The 20,932-nt window shown below is 33.7% G+C and overlaps 1 protein-coding gene across 1 annotated transcript in view; it reads right to left on the minus strand.

The window, feature by feature from the left end:
- Positions 1 to 20,932, minus strand: part of GRIK2 (glutamate ionotropic receptor kainate type subunit 2) — a 506,307-nt gene that overhangs the window by 124,639 nt on the left and 360,736 nt on the right. The window contains exon 12 of the mRNA XM_026666609.2: positions 2,385 to 2,503. Within this exon, the coding sequence (XP_026522394.1) occupies positions 2,385 to 2,503 (119 nt within the window). The remainder of the gene's footprint in view (positions 1 to 2,384; positions 2,504 to 20,932) is intronic.

The raw sequence follows: 20,932 nt of genomic DNA on the forward strand, positions 1-20,932 counted from the left end.
AAACATCATCAAATACAATATTTGTAATTATTATTTTATCTATTTTTCAGTTAGCTCACTGAAGATAATTCAACAGTATACTTTGGAGGTGTTATAATTTAGGAGGATACCAATATAGCTGCTGAATAAGATTGTCACTTAACAGATGTGCTGCATCAAACTGCATGGAAAACAGATACAACACTGCAAAAATGCTGTTAAATTTATTTAAAAAGAAAATTATTTAGATAGAAACTTGTCAGTGTGAAATGTGAAGCCAGTGCTATTCAGCTCACATAAGAACTATGTTCTTCTCTATGTGGAAATTATTCAGTTTACGTATCTTGGTATACCACAGTGTTGTGTGAATCAGCCAGTGCCCATCATCATTGTTTCCCTTTTGTTTGTTTGTCTGATTGGTTACATAGTCTTTATTTGCTGGAAAACTTTTCTTTTTGCATGTTCACTTTCTGCTATTTTCCTGGAATTGCAAGCATTTCTAAGTAGTGGACTATTTTCACATACTTTATTTTCTAAAGAGAATTCAGAAGTTATAGCTGTTACAGAATGCAGTAATTTAAGTAGTTGTGGGTGGGCCTCAAGGCTCCATATTACACCTATCCTCTGAGAGCTGTACTGGTTCCCAGTTAGCTTCCAGTCAGGGGTGGGATTCAATTTTTTTAACAACCGGTTCTGTGGGCCTGGCTTAGTTGGTGGGTGTGGCTTGGTGGTCATATGACTGGGTGGACGTGGCTTGGTGGTCATGTTATTGGCTGGGCATGGCCAACTCAATATCACTCACATCGAGGCACCCATCTCCTCGCCTGGCCTCTCATGACTGTGGGGATGCTGCAACAGTCATAAGTGTGAAAAATGGTCATAAGTCACTTTTTTCAGTGCCATTGTAACTTTGAATGGTCACTCCACACAAGCAAAGTATCAGCAAAGGAGGGGGGAAAAAACTCCAGAGACGTTCCTGAGACAGGAAATCTAGTCCTGCCAAGAATGTAATAAGGATTAATGGAGAGGCAGTTTCTGTAAGCAGCACTAGAATGTTTTCTTCCTGCCTTCCTTACAGGATTAGCCCAGTAATTTCTTCTAACAACTGGTTCTCCGAACTGCTTAGAATGTTAACAACAGGTTCTAGCAAATAGGTGTGAACTGGTAGAATCCCACCCCTGCTTCCAGTGCAATTCAAGTTTTAAATTTAAAATTCTTCATGGTTCAGGGCCTAGATATTTGGATAAAGGGTGTTTTTAATATCTCTTAGTAAAGGGTTTCATCTAACAGCTACCTTTATCCATATTCTGTAGTTTTTGTTCTTGTTCTTGAAAATTGACTGTAAAGCTAGACATATGCATACACCTCCCTAAAGCTCCCTAAACCTCTCTTTAAAAATAGTGATGAAAAAATATGGCCAAAGAGGAGAAGAGAATTCTTAGATATACTATGGTAACATGGATGAAACCTAGTAAGGACAGGAAGCAGCAGTAGAAGTATACATATAAAATTCTTAATTCTTTTAAGATGTGTGTGTGTGTGTGTGTGTATGTATATATCTTAAAAGAATTAATGTGAGTACTTAAATCGCAGGCATTATACTGAAATTTGTTTATGAGCAATGAAAGCTTATACTGTATTAAGAAAGCTTTGTTAGAAACTGAGTTTCTATTGCTTAGGTTAACAATCTTGTAGATGCCCCAAAAGAAAAAAAAATAACAAAGTGAGCACAGCAAATTAAAGGTGGCATGCGCTGTATGACCTACGACCTCCATCCATCCAGACTGATTTATTTATTATGGTTTATTCTGAGGTTAATATATCTATTAACATATCTTATTTCAGCAACCATTTATATTTTAGTCATTTATATCTTTCCTTTCAGGTAAAGTATAGCATGCAATACATCAATGTTTATTCTGTCAAGTGCACTAATGGTCATTCATTAATCTCCTTTTTTTCTCAAATGCAGCTTGTTTGCAACCAATAAGGTGCACAGGGATGACATTTATTAAACATGGACTAAATGGCATTAAGTACAGAAGGGGGAAGTTAATATTAGAAAGTAGACCATAATAAGGATAGGAGAGGTTCATGCTTTCAGCTCTTGCTTAATGTAGATATTAGTGTTTGGAGAATGCAAGTTACTGTGTTCATTAATGGCATGTACTTCCTCCTGGGATTAGATTGGAACTTTCTGAAATTGCTGATGTTTTGATTTATGTTTGTTTCCTGGCCACTGTTTCTGAAAGCCTGTTCATTAAAAAAAATAAAATAAGCTGGTCTATGGATACATGCACAGAGGTACCCATGCAAGTGGTTTATGCCAGAGAAAAATAGAACGATTACCCCCAGCAAAAAGTGGGACATGGCACCCAAGAGAAATAGCAGACTGAATCGTATACCTTGCTGCATGAGAGCTCCAACTCCAAACCAGAAACTATTTAGCAAGGTAAAATTGTTTTCCACCACGTCTGAGTCAGGATTGCAAGGGTGTGGGTTATACCACTCATAGGGACTAAACCTGTGGTAATTGACAAAGAAAAAAAACACAGATTTAACAGCAGCAAACCGAAAGAAATCCAGCAAATTTGCTGCAAAGGAGTAAAAACAAGAAAAAAGTTAAATAGAAAACAGAAAGAAAATATTTACAATGAATCTGAATTGTGGGGGTGGGGGAGAGAGAGAGGTATTCTATCAGTTAATTAATACTGCTTTATTAATAACAATAATACAATAATGTACTCAGAAATAATATGGCCCAAGAGAAGTCACTCGAAAACTTTTAGTAAGCATTACTTAATTTTTCAGTAACATTACACCATGTTGCTATCAGGTATGTTATTACATATCAAGAAGAGGAAACTGTTACATTAAGCTAATTAGCAAAGACATAATTGCATTTTTAAAATTAATTGCAATTTTTCACAAAAGCTTTCAGCCAATGAGCACAGAAGGAGATCAGTTCTAACTGTTGGTTAATATATTTTATTAAAATTCAAATAATATTATGATGATGATGATTCAGCCATTATTATCATTATAAATCTGAAATGTAAGTGAAGGTCCAACCTCTAGATCAGATAGAAGTTGCATAAATTATCTGGAACACTTAATAATCTCTATAATTAACTGGCAGAACTCATTCCAGAGACTCCCTTATATTTCTGGCCCGCAAAAATTACTTAACTGGAGAATGGACTGTCTTAAATCCACATTTAAATCCACATTATACGTCTCTTTTGAGAAGTGATCCATTCTCTTTTAGGAGCAGGAGTAATTTTTAAAAAACTTATAAATTATTTGATGACTGGAAGTGATAACAACACAACAATGTGCAATATTTACATCACTGATGACTTCCAGTATGAAATCCAGAATGTTGGGTTATGGCTAGAACACAAGTATGGAATTTATATACCTAGAAGTATTGCTGGACTATAGCTTCTATCACACTTTATTGTACTTGCCATGATTTCTGAAAATTATAGTTCAAGATGTGGAGAACCACCCAAACTAAGATATAAAAACTTCCCTACTTATTGTTCATTGGTTTTTATATAAAAGCACATTTAGGAACAAGTTCTTATGAAGCAAAATTGAATTTCCAAATTAAATTATATGTAAATAGTTATTTGTATCTTGATGAGTCACATACGTGAGATGAATGGCTATGTACATTTGATAAATGAATATAAAAAACAAATAATTCCACCTCAGGCAAGCATTTGGATAGTAGAGTAGTAAGCTTTGTTATTGAATCTTTTAATTTGGCACAATTAAAAATTGTGTATTTAATATCAATTACATCATAGAAGTAGAAAAGAAACAGCATAGTAAACAATGCATCAATAATTCATCAGATATAAGAATGTAAGAGCTAAATTCTTGATAATGCATTATTATAACTTCTCAAATCTTTAAAGCCACTCTGTTACAAAACCAAATTGAGGAACGAACCCATTATTAATGCAGTAAAGGGTAGGAGGGACAACAACTTGTCTTGTAATTAAAGATATCTGAATAATGTTTTTCTCACTTCAGAGAATGCAATCTTATTTCCAATAATCTTTTCAACACATTAACATTCAGAAGATCAAACAAGCCATTTTTATCCTCTTAACAGAATGATAGTATATCTTCTTAAAAGCCTGTGCTTGAGAAACAAAGAAATGTTTCATTTTGGTTTTACAAGGAAAATTGACATTGCTGCTCAGAAAAAAAAGTTGATGGGCTTATAATTATGTATTCTGACCCTCTCTTTTTGTGCACTGTTTCCAAAGCAATCTAGACTTATTTTATTTCTTTTGTTGTGTATTAGTATAAGAAGATTCCCTTTCAATGTACTTTGCCTTTGATTTAGTAACTTATTCACAACTTTCAATAGCTGCATATGCATACAGATCATCCAAAGGACAAAAACTATGATTTATAAAGTTTTTGGGCTCTGAATTTACTTGCTTCATTGGGTTGGTTGAGGTTTATATGTTTTAGACAGTTTGGGATCAAGGGGAAATTATTCAAAATTCATATTCTTGGTCATAATACAAGAATCACTTATGAAGTGAGTAAAAGAAAATACTGTCCTTTTTGTTGTTTACATTTAGACAGAAACAAAAGAGGGAAAGACACACAGAAAAAAGACAGATATAATTATAATTAAATGTATCTGAACAAGATTTACACATGTATGACACTAGAATAAAAATTCATGTTTCATCCATGAATGAAAAATGTGTAATTATTCTTATGTACATGGACAAGACTTGGCTTTAGGTTAGTACTGCTAGCTTTCCATCTATAGGAAGCACGGGAATACGATTATTGGACTCAGACCACTTTTTCAGGATATTGAATATATTCACTATATTGAAGTTGGGAAGTTAGCATGTGTCTGTTTCTGCAACCTTTCACATCTTGAATCATTAAGGAACTTTAATCTGGGTTCGGATTTGGATTATAGAGAATATTGCCTTAAATGTGTGTGCATATATACATGAATAAAATTATTCAATGTAGTATGGAACTCTTTCAAACCCACTGCATGTCAATAATAAAACAACTTCCACAAGGTACTAAATGAAATAAACTAAATAATAATGATTTCTCTCCTCTGCATAGTGCATAAAATGTTCTGTAAAGAATATCATAATTCAAGGGAAATTATGTTGGCAACCCTAAATGAAAGTTTACTGAGATAAGTACACCCACATCAGTTCCATACAGGAGACATTTTTTCTGGAAAATCATGAGAAAATATTGATGATATTTATATATTTTCAAGAAAGGAAGAAAAAAACTCAATTTTTATACATTCATTTGCTTCCTATTAAGATTTTTTTTTTTTTTTAAGTTAGAGAAGTAGAAAAGAAAATAGGGAGTTTTTTTGCCCAGGATTGATGAAGGAAAATAAAAGCTGGATAGAAACACTGATGAATCCATTCTTAACAAACACCCAGAAACTTAGCAGGATATTTACTGTGGGAGGAAGGTGAAAATCCCTACCCCACTTCCAAGTAATTCCTGGTTGTTAGTATGAAATTAAGAGAGGTTCACTCTCCATTTCAGCTGGTCATAACATTTGCTTGTTTGTCTTCTAGATTCATGTTGATGATAATTTTCCATTATCATACGTAATGCCAAGGCTAATCAGTATAATAAAGACATCATCCTTGGAACAGTTTTGATGTTCACCAGTTTGAATATTACCTCAGAGTTATTACTTCAAACTGTCTCAACAGGATATGCACAACTCGAGTGAAGTTTAGAATGGGTCCAAGAGACTTTAACTATCAGAACTCTAAAATAATTTTCAGCGGCTTTGTAGGGATTTGGTTTTGTTGAACAAAGTTGCCAAATAGCACTGCAGGTGCAACAATGATAGGAAAATATTATTCTACTTTGCCACTTCTATTGCCATGATATAACTATTAATATAGACTGTATATACATATTTGGTTAGATTTGCTCCTGATCTTTCTACAGCAGCACTCCAGATGGCTCTTCTGTTATTTCATACCCTGGAACTCTTCTGAAAGCTAGAGAGATCCTTAAGATTCTCAAAAGTGAAAGGCTGAATAGGCACAATCTGATCCAAGGCTGTCATCAATGACTAAGTTCACAAATGAGTGATGTAGCAGATTCTCAGGGAATTATCCAAGCACCCTCTCCTGGTTAACAGAGTTGGAAAGGACCTTGTAGGTTATTTAGTCCAACCCCCCACCCAAACAGGAGACCCTCACCATTTCTGACAAATGACAGTTTAGTCTCTTCTTGAGAGCTTTTAGTGATAAAGCTCCCACAACTTCTGAAGGCAAGATGTTCCATAGGTTGATTGTTCTCACTGTCAGAAAATTTCTCCTTATTTCTAGGTTGAATCTCTCCTTGATCAGTTTCCATCCATTATTCCTTGCCTGTCCTTCGGGAAAATAGTTTGACTACCTCCTCTCTGTAGCAGCCTCTCAAATATTGGAACACTGTTATCATGTCTCCCCTTCTCCTAATCATTTTGGTTGCAGGAGTGTCAAACTCGCGCTGTTACGGCAGCATCACGTGACACATCAGGACTTTTTTCTCCTTTGCTAAACCAGGCTTGGGCGTGGCCAGCACATGATGCATCTGGCCCACAGGCCACAAGTTTGACACCCCTGTTCTAGAATCTCAACATCTTTTTTATAGTATGATGATCAAACTGATGATTAAATGGGTCTATCAATAGATTTTCTGTTTGACCACTGTGACATTGCTTGCTGGAATACCATGAATAAGAACACCCAACTCCACAGAGAGATGAGCATCAAAAACATTTTTCCACTTTCCCTATGAGCTAAGTGATCTAAGCATCAAACTATTTGCAAGCTCTGGGCATCTTTCTGTTACATGCAGCACTTCAGTATGAAAAATGCCCAAGATCTGGAATCTATGATGAATTGAGCTTTATTTTTTAGACCTAGAAGTTGGCTAAATCCACTTTTCTACATTCTTTAAAGGAGAAATCTATAAAGATTTGCAGCAATTGATTGCTATGTGCTGCTTATCAACATTTCAGTTAGGAATTTAAAAAGAAGAGAAGGTAAGTGGGGTGGGGGGGACAGCTTTTCAAGCAATGTGGTGAAAACCATTCAAGTTGTTTTGCTTTGAAACAAATGTCCAGGAGCAAACAAAATGTCGTTTACCTTTTGTCTTCTTCCTCTCAAACTGCTGTGTTTATTAATTCTGAGGTAGCATTACCCTTTCAGTGCTACCGTATTGTATATATTGGCATCTTAAAAAATGAGGAGAGAAGCAGATTTAGAGGACTTACAAAAATGTCTCTCCTTCAGCATACAGTCGTGTGAAGCAATGCCCAATACAGGAACATAACTTCTACTGATTGTCATAGAAATTCTTGACAATCCTGCTATTAATTCACAAAACAGGCAAAATGCTAGGACAGCAATTCATTAGAAGAAATTATTTCTGATTCTCTTTGCTATCATGTAATCTGCAACTCTTACACTGCAAAACATATGGACTACACAACTCGATCAGGGCAAAGCAATAGATGCAATCTACATAGATTTCTGTAAAGCCTTTGATTCAGTGGTACACGACAAACTACTCCTAAAATTAAAATCTGATGGTATCTCTGGACACCTACATAACTGGATAGAAACATTCCTGTCAAACAGACAACAAATTTGGGAGCGTCCTATCAAATTCTGTACCTGTCAACAGTGGTATCCCCCATGGCAGTGTTCTAGGACCAACTCTCTTCATACTCTACATAAATGACCTCTGTGATCATATTAAGAACAACTGTGTTCTCTTCGCTGATGATGTAAAGCTGTTCAATACCACAGACAATACTGCTACCCTTCAAAAAGACCTTGACTATGTATCAGAATGGTTAAACAAATGGCAACTTCAAATCTCAACAAATAAATGCTCTGTCCTACGTATTGGCAAAAAAAATCAGAAAATAAAATACAGGCTGAATAGTCAGGACCTTGTTGATGATCCAAACTCTGTCAAGGACCTTGGAGTACTCATCTCAAATGACCTAAGTGCTAGAGCCCACTGTAACTACATATCCATGTATTCATAACTATGTTTTTACTTATACCTATTATCTTGTAAACAATTGACAAATAAAATAAAATAAAATAAAATAATAAAATAAAATAAAATAAAATAAAATAAAATAAAATAAATAAATAAATAAATAAATAAATAAATAAATAAATAAATAAATAATCTTGTGGTTATCTGGATATTTACAGCCTAAACCTCAGAGCTCTCTACAAAACTGTTGGGAAAAAGAGACAAAATGTCTAGAGCCACAGGAAAACCTGGAACAACTATGCTTCCTTTAGCAATCTTAACCTATCTCCTATTTGTTCAAGCAAATATCCTTTGACGCTAATGGGGAAGAGCATGTATGCAAACGATGAAGATGTAAAGAACAGTTACATTTAGGCAGAAAGGCCTAAATTACAGCAAATGCTATTTGAAACTACAGTACCTTTAAATGTTTAGGCATAAATACTAAAGATATGAAAATTTTTTAAAAAGATGAAAAGTCTTAATATCCACACTGATTGTAACTCTAAAGTCTTGGCTTCTTGCTCTAAAACAAAATTGAAGTTCAAAAAAAGAAAATAATATTTTTTTTTCATTCAAGATATTTTAGGGCCAATAATTATATCAGGGGTCACCAACTCCTGAGCCATGGGCTTTGAGCCGTTCAGAACAGGGCTGTGGAAGTTGCAGGTAAGAGTATGTTCACCACATCTCCACTTACAAAAGCAGTGGGTGAGCACATGCATCAGAGGTGGAATTCAGCAGGTTCTGACCAATTCTGGGGAACCAGTAGCAGAAATTTTGAGTAGTTCGGAGAACCAGCAAATACCACCTCGGACTGGAGATTTTACAGTATCCTTCCCCTGCCATGCCCACCAAGCCACCCCCACAGAACCTGTAGTAAAAAAAAGTTGAATCCCACCACTGACATGCATGTGCTCCATTTGCCTGGCACTCCATTTGCCCCTCCCACACTGAAAAGCCAGAAAAGGTTGAGGAACTCTGGATGACATCATGATGACTTTTTTACACAAGCATCATCAATATAATGGGAAAAACAGTAACAATAATCCAACCTGCCACTGATAATCTGAGATACCATAGTTTGGCATCTGTTGAGTTTAACTATGAACTCAGAGTCCAAGTTATTATTTGCTGCCTTAATATGAGACCACTTTACAATGCATCTCTGAAACTAGTCCCAATCTTCCTAATTCTGAACTAAAAAAAAAAGATACAGTACTTTCCAATCAACACTATTACAACATAATAAGCATGAAGCAAAGCTTCTCACATTCTTCCTGTTTTATATGATGAAATCAATTCTTTCATTAATTCATAATATATTTCCTACATTTTTACAATAAGCATTTGATTTTCACTCATATCTGAATCTCCTGAATGAAGCTATCAAAAAATAGAAGTAGCCAAATACATAAGTAGGGAAAATGAAATGTTACTGTATTGAAAAACTCATTATACCCAATTTTATATATAGTATATAATATCCTAAATTAATTCTATTATCACCAGCTCTATAAATTTGTTTATATCATAGTTTCTAAATTTCCATGTAGCAGCTACAGTATGAGGTGAGATCATGAACAGTATAGTTGAATCAAGCCAAGCCAGTCATTTGTTTCTCAAAATAATCCACCAGATGCTTCTGAAGTGCTTATCAAATAATGCTCTTGCACCATTGTTCAGCTTCAAATGGTATATAGAGACAGTATTGACTGTTCAAGTCCAATAGCCCATGATAGAACTATATTCCATAAATGCATTAATTACCCTTTTAAAAGTTCCAGGTTAATGGGCATTGCCACATTTTGTGGTAAGAAATTCCACAGATTAATTTCTAAATTAGGTATAAACAACTGAGACTTATTAATGTATATGTGAATTTAAATTTGTTTTGCCTTAATATGAGACCATGTTATACCTACTGAAGCTGAATTACATTTGCCCTTTGGTTCATTTATCAAAATACGAGCAATATTTCTGGAACTCTGAAGATTATCTTCAGCATTTTGATAAGGTTGGCAATAGCATGTCCCTAAGCTTTAATTTTTATTTCTGTCCACATATACCACCCATCATATTTATATATAATCATCACATTTTAAATCTTTAGGATAATGTTAGATTTTATATTTCCTTTCATAAAAAGAGCAACATCAATCCCATAGCACTCTTCCTGGTCCTGCCTATAAAATCTGCATCTGGAAATGATTGTGTCCAACTGTTTCTCCCCATATTTCTAGCTTTCTATTGCTTAGCTCAGATGTGTTTTTCTTTTCCTTTTCCAAATGTCATTGGTATGAGCCTTTTTTCACAGCCATTTTCTCACCCTTTCGTTTCCTTATTAACATAATCACATACTAACTCAGATCCAGACTTTTTGTTATTTTAAATAATATTTCTGGAAATATCTACATTCTTCTTTACCACATGAAGGCTTGTAAAATTTGTTCTGCTACCATTTTGATATTTGGAATAGAACAACCTTGTTCGATTTCAGTTGAATTGGAGTCTGTCTTCTTTGTACACATTCAACTTTTCTGAAATATTCTCCAATGATTAACAAATCTAAAGTCCTCTCCTCCCCTATCTTATCCATGTATTGAGATTTTAGAGGTCTTCCTGACTAGCCTTGCTATAAGATAGCAGGAAGCCATTTTGAAATGTTACCCTGTCATATCTGAAGCTCAGTATATGTTCTTTATGAATCAGTGCATTATTTTCAGAAACAAAGCTTGAAAAGTATATTAAACTGTTTTGCAGTGTTAGTGCTGAATGTTTTTATCTAATGGTATATTTTATATTAAATGGGCTAAGATCTGAGCTATAATACTCTTCATTGGGTTTTTTTTTATTGAGAAAATCTGAAGAGCCTTGAAGGCTGTAAACAAAGTATTAAAGTGCATGATTCCCTAACATTATAGACCATATAATGTTGTGATAATGGCATCTATTAAAGATGAGATAGCAAATCTGCCACCTGCTCACTACTAACAAATCTAAAGCACAAATCTAAAAATGGAGGCTTGTCTATTGGATGGACATTTTTCAAAGTACTTCTTGGTATTGTTATCCTCTCTGAACAGAATTGCACTCATTCCTTTTCCCAAAAGGTTAGTACTTACTACCTTGGAATGTTTGTTTAAGAACTCATGTATTCTTTTTTTCTATTTATAAAAAGATCAAAGGGAAGTTAATATTATGCCAGTGGATGTGTAAAACATATTTGTACAGGAGGTAGAAATGTATGTGTATATACATCTCTGTGTGTGTGCATATAGCTACACATATACACACACACCCATTACATGACATAAAATATGGTACAGCTAGTAGTGACAATTGGGAGGAGATGCAGGAGATTCTGCTATTAGATAAAACTGTCTAAAGCTGAGGTGACAAACTGAAGTTTTCCAGTTGGGTTTTTCTCTTTGAAAGCTATGTTTTTAACAATGAAAGAAAAAAAAATCTAATCTATCCCATGGAACAAGAGGTGCTGCCTAAGAGATAAGCACGTTGCTTTTGTAATTATAAGTGTCTGGACCCATACATTATATTAGTAGCAACCTACTTCTTTTATCTACATGACAGGTCAAACAATATCAAACAATATTGCCCATCTATTTGAACAGCTTCACTAAAAATGTTTGGCTTGAAAAGCAAGAGAACTTGATAGGCATGTATCAAATAAGAAAACTGGATAGCAGGGTAGCAACTTTAGATTGCTTCTTGTTATCTAATGGTACAAACTCCTATTGCATTATGTATATATTGATCAGTCACATGGCTGTTTTCCAAGTGAGAAATAACAATGCACCTGGAATGACCAAGGGAGGGTACCTACTATACAGGAATTGAAGAAAAAATAATGATTAGTGACAGCCAAAATTGAGTAAGGGCACTGAATAGAACATCACCTAATAAAATAAAATAATCACCAGTGAGTGGTTTCATATGATTGGATATCTTAAGTTCTATTTTAATTTGGTTTTATGGTAATTCAGATATTAAATTTGATGCTTCTCTACTCGCTGTAATATTACAATACACTGTATCACTAATAGATCTATATAATCTTAAACATTTCACAATGCATAAAAAACATTGCTTTGATACAACATACAATACAGTATATAGAGATTCTCCCTAGAGCTAAGGAGAGCAAATTCTGATTTAGGATTCTAGAAAACTTTGAAAAAACTGGCTATGCTTCCAGGTTTATGTTTGTTTAATGGTTTTCTTTTGTGGATTTTCTTGCTAGAGCATGTTAGTCCAATCTATCTATTGATTTAATATTTTAGTTGCTTTATGTCTCTTCTAGATTTATGTGTTGCCCAGAATCCACTGGAGATGGGCAGCCAAATAAATTTAAAAGAATAAAAATAACAGACAGAAAAACAAGAAAGCTACTGACTGTTCACTGTGCATTACATAACCATAGTGATAATTGATAGATTATACATGCCTGGCAGAAATGGAAGCAGAGGTTTTACTTCAAGTCAAGCAAACTATCCTAAAAGAACCACATGCAATGGCTGATTATGGAAAAGACAGTCAAGAACAAGCATTGATCCAAGTTAAAAATTGGAACTTATTGGGGCAACAAAACATGAATATCAAGATAATTTAATAAACATAAGAAAAGAATACTGGCAAGGAAAGGCATTATATGCTACAAAGATTGAAGGTATCGTGGGGACACAACCTTGATAGCATATAATCATCAGATAATGACCTGCATAGATCCTATTCTATTTCACAGGAGCAATGTAGCACTGTTTAAATCATCTTGGGCTTTAGGGTCACTGTTCCTATTTTAGGTGATTGTCAGAGCAAAAAAACAGGTTGCAGTTAAAACACCCTTTTAAAATCAGTAAAAAAAAAACCTTGCCAACTAAACCTGCATAGAGATCAAGATAACCGCAGCCAGTTTTTAAAATTATGGAACCAACTCAAATTAACCTGTACTTAGGTTAATTTGGCAAAAAAGAATGCATAAGATCCAGAGCTCAGATAAAACATAGCCAAAGAACTACAGAACACATCTGCTGTATTTCTCTGCTGATATTTTGAACTAAATGAAATTTGGGGGATTGTAGCTGAGCAGTAGATTGCAGAAGGCTAATTTATACCAAAGGGATGATTGCCATTCACCAGTTCTCCAAGCAGCCCTTGAAATCAAGGGGCACAGCTTCTTGGGATAACCTTGTTGTGTCCAAATTTAAGATATGAAAAAAAAATTAAATGAAAGAGTTGTGGAAATATTTGAATAAGCGCATCTACTCCTTTAGTTGGCCTGCATTGAATGTAGAGACAACTAAAAGAAGTTTTGTTTTAAAGATTTATGAAGGATCTTAAAAGAAGAGTTTTATATACATTCTTAGGCATTCCGAAAGACTTATTGTAAAGTCTTTGTTTGGCCCTACTGAATACATTAGAGAATCATATTCCCTAAATTACATGTAATTAAATATAAAGTAAATGCAATCAAATTCACTTTATGGCCTTCTGTAGTGTTACATTTCACTCAAATGACTGGAGTGTCCTTGGCTCAGAAGATATTTTACATCACAGATCTTTCCTATTAAGAAATTTAAATATAATAAACTGCAAAGATAGTAGTAGTTAGAGGTGACTAAAAAGTCATGCTAGACATATCTTCATATTTACAAATGGTAAATAAAGGAATATGGTTTCAGGAAACCTTAGGAACTTTTTGAATTGAATGGAAAATTTTATTCTGTCACCAGTCTCAAGTAGCCACAATTGCATGCCCCCCTCCCAAAGCATATGATGAACAAGTTGTAAACCTTCAAATTAATAAGTCACTCCCTTGCAAATTTAGTCAACAATGCTGACAATGGCCATATGTATGAGCCTACAAATTTTCCATCTCCCTTTGTTTCCTGGAGCACTTTGACCCTGGCCTTAAGCTGCTGGAACAGACCAGGCAGCCTGCCAATTCTGAAAGAAGGGCCAGCAATGAAAGGGCTGGTAATCTACCACAGGATTGCATTAAACAAGAGCAAATCAATATACTTCACTATATGTCACTGACCCTGCAACACAGCAAGCTTACTCAGGAAGTCAAAGTGCTAAAATCTACTACTATTAGTATTACTATTACAGTGCTATTTGGCATACTATGATCAATCCAAATGATTAATGGGAAAAATATCAGTAACATACAAATTCATAGTTTAAAAACTGATAAGTTTTTCGTTTTTCAGCCCAGACTGAAAATGTGGCACATAAGTCAACACATTTTTTTTTGTATGCTCATATTCAGTCAATTCCGGCAACATAAGGGATTTGATTATTACAAATTCTGAGTGCTTCAGAAGTTTACTTTTGGGTTTGTTTATATACCTATAGTCTATAATATTTAAAATGTAGGTTTTATTTTAAAAACTATGTGCAAGTTCTTCTCCATTTTGTCTGTATTCCTGATAAAAACAGAGGTGGGATGAGGATACAGTTTCTGTTGGTTATTGCCCCAAAATTGTTTTTTAAATCATACATTCAGGTAAAACTGTAGGCAGAACAAGGATAGAAAACACTGTAAGTGGAAAATGATTTTCTTAAAAACTTCCTGCATACTATAGTCATGATCTGGAACTGGGAAGCCCTTGTTTTTGTTTTTGCTTTTAAAAAGAGTATTGATAGCACAATTTTAAAATGTGTGTTAATTTTAATATTTGCTTGATTTTTAAATAGTCTAAAGAAGGTAAACAAATGCACTGAATATAGAATAAAAAGAAAATAAATCATAAATACTACATTATAATATAAATTATAAAATATATATATTGAATTAAAAATTCTAGAGAATTTTTTTGTACCATCTCAAACACAAATATTTCAGATCAGATATAAACACAGTCCATAATGATCAAGTAACAGGATTAAACAGAATTTTGACCCTAAAAGTTCAGATGCAAAATATTTCTACAAAGATCTTTTCAAGGTTAAAAAAAAAAGTCTAGTATCTAACTGAAGCACAGATCTTAGAGCATAGAACTTGTTCTGGGAAGGTTCAAATACCTGATTTTTCAATTATTATTAATTAAATTAATTACAATCCAATGTGCACTGAAATACAAACTTATATATCATTAAAGCATTGGAAAGTATTGAATTTTTTATTAACTACAAAAAGGTCATAGTTATGTTGTTGCCAGAAAAATATATATGAAATATGCATATACATATTCTCTCTCTCTCTCTCTCTCTCTCTCTCTCTCTCACACACACACACACACACACACACACACACACAAACACACACACACACACACGTTCATAACACAGAATGTCAGAATTTGGTAATATTACTGTCAATCATCTAAACAATTTGAATGCAAAACTGTTCCCACTGCAAAACAATCTTTAATGTTACAATTTATATTCAGTTTTTGGCAGAGTGGCTTTAAAGACTTAGAAATAAATATTAACTAACTAAATGCTTACCAAGGCTTACATTTACTTTCTAGTTTTTCTTATCTTAAAAAATATTTTTTTAAAATAAAAAGAGGCAATAAATTCAATACTGCAGATTTTCCTGGAAGATGCTTGGAATATGGTGTGGAATCCACAAAGAATTTCCTTTTGCAGATGCCTTGGATTAAATGACGTTTGTCCCATGTTTGTATTTGGTTAATTTGAGGATGGAGTGTTTCATCATTGGGGAAATCTTTTGCATATTTAAATTCTACTTTCCATCCATATTAAATATATGTTGCTTATATAACAATATTCATAAACACATTTGCTGCTCTATAACCAACAGCTTACAGCAATGTAAAGATAATCACCATACTTGATCCATAACTAACACTGGTTAGTTTTTTAAAAAGTAACTTCAGGAAAAATTATTATGATTTTTTTCTGCATCTACATAATTAAAGCCATTTGACAACTTTATCCAGCTGATTTAAACATAAAGATAGCTGTCTTTTTAAATCCATGTATTGCTGAGTACCAACTTTTGCTGCTGAATTTGTAAAAGCAAATATGAGTAAATGTAATATAAAGGAAAAAGAAAGAGCTACATAACTGAAATATACACAATAAAATGAAAAAAAAAACAAAGAGATTTTTTAAAAAATATTGGATATATTTTATCAACATGAAAACATATTGGTATTCATAATGCAACATAACAAGTAAGTCAATAGCAATTCTTTAAATAAGTCACTTACAAAAGAACATCTGGAAATAGGTAACAATATTATGATCACCTATCATTTTTCATTTTCTTGCTTGCATAATTTGTATACTGCATGATGGCTCAATGGGTTAAAATTATTTATATCATTTGGTAAAGATATACAGTAACTTCCTTGATTACTACTTCGGTGTGTTTGTGTATATGCGATTGTTTTCCCAAGTCCTAAATATTCCCCCTCCCCATGCCTAGAACACTTAACTGTTTTCTTCCCAACAGCTGCATTAAAAATCCCACACAACACATTTTGATTCTGATTCTTTTCCCATAAGACTAAATGCTTACCTGTGTACCATTCTGTAATTTACAGTTCAGCCACTTCAGAACTAATAAATGTCAAACTGATTGCAAGCTATATAGCCTAGTAGGATGTTACTTTCAAATTACTTTCAAATTAGAATGTAAAAAAGGGAAAGCAAGGGAAACTTACCTAAATTCTTTCCATTTAAATACATTAAAATAAATATTCAGGTGCATATTCTGGACCAACTTAGATGACAGTTGCTGCCCTGGTTTTGGAATGGTCATAATGCCAGTAACATTCTTAAAGGTCTTCACCATCACTTTAAGTACTATTACAGAAGACTTAAAACAACTATTATAGAAGGTTTAATAGAAGACTTAATTCATCATAAATTCAAAGGCATAGATAGGTTTAGCTACGTGGTGCCCTCAAATTTAACATGTTCTACCTGTACATGTTTCCAAGTCAAAGTAGAAAACACAGACTGCATTAAATCATTTGTTTAAAGTTAATATTAATAGTATTTTTTCTGCATTTCATCACAAGTTGTAGACACAGGCAATTAAAGAAATATTGAAAAAGACTATGTAATCTCCCAGATGACAACAAAATGAAGTAATACTATTTTTTTAAAAAAACCTACCATGGCAGGCTGTACCTCATGATATATTAATTCAAAATTATGTGTCAATGTTACATGATTTATCAGTAGAGTTCATCTGGGGCTTGGCAGCATCAAAAATTCAAAATAATAAATAAACAACATAATAATAACATCCCTGTTACTTGCAAGAATTATCCTTATTAATAGCTATCACCATAGCAATGTTACACAAGCATGCAATTAAAATGACTATAGTAATCACTTACTATTTTATTTCTTCCAATTTCATGTTTCATCATCATTATCTCATATAGTACAGTCATTGAAAAATTTGCAGACCATGCCACTATCCTAAAATAAGAGCTGGACTTGACCCCTGCCTGAAACCAACCCACATAACCCCTGTGTTTCAGTTGTGAATGGGACAAAGTAAGATATATTTTCCTACTAAATAGATTTGTTTGGAAAACATAGTTATACATAGATTGAATTTGAAAGTAGTGACTTTTGGACTACTTTACATAAATAGAGAATCAATAGGAATAATGGGATTTGATAGGTAAAACATACATATTTCATACAATATTCAGGATTTAGCACTTGGGACTGTAAGATGAAGCAACTTGGCTCTGCTTGTGAGGCTCGTATTCTGTAGAAGAATACCCCAGAAATATCATACTTTTCTTCCAGAGTTATGGCTGAATAGAACCAGGACAGAAATGTAGCAATTCATTGCAAAATTCTGAATGTGGCTCAATGTTTTGAGTAGACTAACTGCAAAATATTTTCCCATTTAACAGTGTGATTCATAAAAACATTCTTAAGATGATTTAAGATCTCATTACTAAAATTAATATGGTCTTTACCTCAACTAATCCAAAACTCAAAATTAATCTAAAATCTCAGACAGTAAATATATAAAAGTATGAGGAATTTATCTATGATTTGTTTGTTTGTTTGCAATAAGCATTAGCTAACTATGTCACAGTTTATTGACATGGTACCCTGGGAATCATGATGTAGTATGACTCCCAAATATATTTTGCCATCATGCCGCTTATCATAATAGAATTCCCTGCAGTTTTGTGCCATTAATAGCTTCATATACCCAGAATAATGACATTGAAGCTGATATGTTGGAGTAGTCCCTCACTTTTTCTTTCTTTCTTTCTTTCTTTCTTTCTTTCTTTCTTTCTTTCTTTCTTTCTTTCTTTCTTTCTTTCTTTCTTTCTTTCTTTCTTTCACAAGAAAGGAGGAAGTGCAGATGATGGTAAGTTCTAAAAGATAATCAGGGAATGACTGAAAGCACAGGTGATTTTTAAGCTGGATAGTGGGAAACTCAACTCTTATTGATTTAGAAGTTATTTTATACAATTGAGATGTTGGGTTTCTATTCCATAGAAAAATATTATACTGCAATCCTAAATACTATATTAAAATAAATAATTTCATGAGTAAATCCAATATTTGTTTGGCTAGATACACCTAGAAAACACAGAGTTCAATGAAATCCTTTAAAACTTTTAGTTCTATTACACTAAAATTATGGATTGAATAAATACTAATAAAATAATTTGGGAAACAGAAAACTTCATTTCTAAATTGCAGGAATATTATAATTTACTGATAAATTATGAATGTATGAATCACTGTGTGAATTGTATGAATGCAGTCATACAAATGTACAAGCTCACATCTGAATATATGGCTCTTACATGACCTTTCCATGAACTCTGTATGATAGCTATAGTAATGAAATGGTTCTGCTTCTTGATCTGATGTTCCCACAGACTAAAACAATTAGTTTTTATTTATTTATTTAGCCAGGCTCTATAGAGCTTCTAAATTGAAATAAATCGGCAGAAGCTGAGCACATTTCCTAGAAGCTAGTCTACAAAAATATGTATTGAACTAATACATTATTTAAGACTACAAGCAGTCTTCCTGCCCCAGGGAATCTAAAGATTTGTTCCTGATTAAAAAAAAGATACTATGCAGATATTGGGCAGGGACAAAAAGAATCTTGTATTTTCTTTCTTATAATAGGATGAACATAAAACAAGCACTTCACATCAATTACTTACATTTGTAATTGAGATAACAACATAACCCACTAGGCAGTCTCTCTATGCATGGTGGATGTTATTGAAAATTACATTTAAGGAAGCAAGATAATATTGAATTTGAGGCATCGTGACTTTTTAAAAATAATTACTATAATTACAAATCAAACCAACATTTCACTAAAGTTATTAAGTTTACAGCAATCAATTGTCTGCTCCTTGGAAGTAGTCTATGTATCACTTTTAGAGAAATTCAAACCAATTTAATTAACCTAAATCAAATAGATAAAAACAAATAGATTGAAGCCTTGAGCCTAAAGGTATAAACACTATGTGAATCACAGTTGTACAAAATCAACCAAGGTTAGGTTCTGTTCATAGCATAGAAGCTGGTTGAAATAGCCTTCAAAAAGAGCCATCAGTCACAATGATGAAATACTGACCAATCATCCATTATGGATAATAAGAAAGTCATGCAGTAGAAAGTCATGCAGTAGACTAGGGCTGTCAAACTTGCAGTGTCACATTGTCATCATGTGTTGTATTGTGATTTTTCACCCCTTCACTAAACCAGGGGTTTGCATGGCCAACACGTGACGCATACAGCCCACGGGCCGTGAGTTTGACACCCCTGCAATAGAGTATCTTCTCTACTGTAGCATTGACTAATATTTTCTCCTCTATCTTTCATTCCTTTTTCTGACTCAGTGTATGATGAGTGTTATCTATACAATACATCAGACTGCCTATGGCTAATGTGTATCTGTTACATCAGGCTGCCCCATTAGATCCAGAAAAGAAAGTATATTGAGACACTGTCTACCAGGGACTTATATTTGGTAGGACCAGGTGACAGGCCTTCTCTGATGTGGCCTTCACCTTATGGAACACTCCCCCTCTTTCATCCCTCTTGATGTTTTGGAAGTTCCTCAAAATCTGTTTATGTCACCATACCTGTGTGTCCAAAGGAACCAGAGACATGTTTAGATGGCTCCATTATTGAGATGGAAATACTTTTTCTCTCCCTGCCTGGAATTTGTATATTGTCAGCTATAAAGATACTCCTTTGTTTTTTTTAGCTGCCAGAAAAAGGGAGTGGGTGAAAATAGTGCATTCCTTAAGTGCCTAGATAATCACCCTGGCAGCCCAAAGTTGTTGGAGCACAAGAAAATTATTGGAGAGCATGATGACTCTTGGGGATGGATGTGTCCCATTGGAGAATACACATCCAGGTAGTGGTGGGAAGACCAGGGTCAAGGGAAAAATGAATGATGTATTTTAGTATCAGCTGCATCTAGCTAACACCAACATGTCCACTTCTAATAAATCATTTTTTTCTGAGATGTGGCTAGATACTTATAATTTGAATGGGGGGTGGATTTGTTGGAGTCCTGACAGCCAGCCGATACTAAAATACATCATTCATTTCCCCCTTGACCCTGGTCTTCCTCCCACCATATTTTAATTAACCTCTGATTATTTTTAAATTGACTTTTTATATTTTTAAATGCTTGTTTTTACATATGTATTTTTTTTAAATTTGATTATTGCATACTACCCAGAATCACATCTTCTGAGATGGCCAGCTATTTGTAAGTTTGATTAATGAATAAGTAAAATAAATGCCATAAAATCTTGGTCAGATACTTGGCAACTGATTCATATTTATGACCATTGCTGTGTCCCTAGATTATGTGATCACCTTTTGTGACCTTCTGACAAGTAAAGTCAAT

The sequence above is a fragment of the Notechis scutatus genome, chromosome 1 (assembly GCF_049901735.1).
Source record: "Notechis scutatus isolate UNSWTSFEM ecotype Mainland chromosome 1, rNotScu1.2, whole genome shotgun sequence".
Lineage (NCBI taxonomy): Eukaryota > Metazoa > Chordata > Lepidosauria > Squamata > Elapidae > Notechis > Notechis scutatus.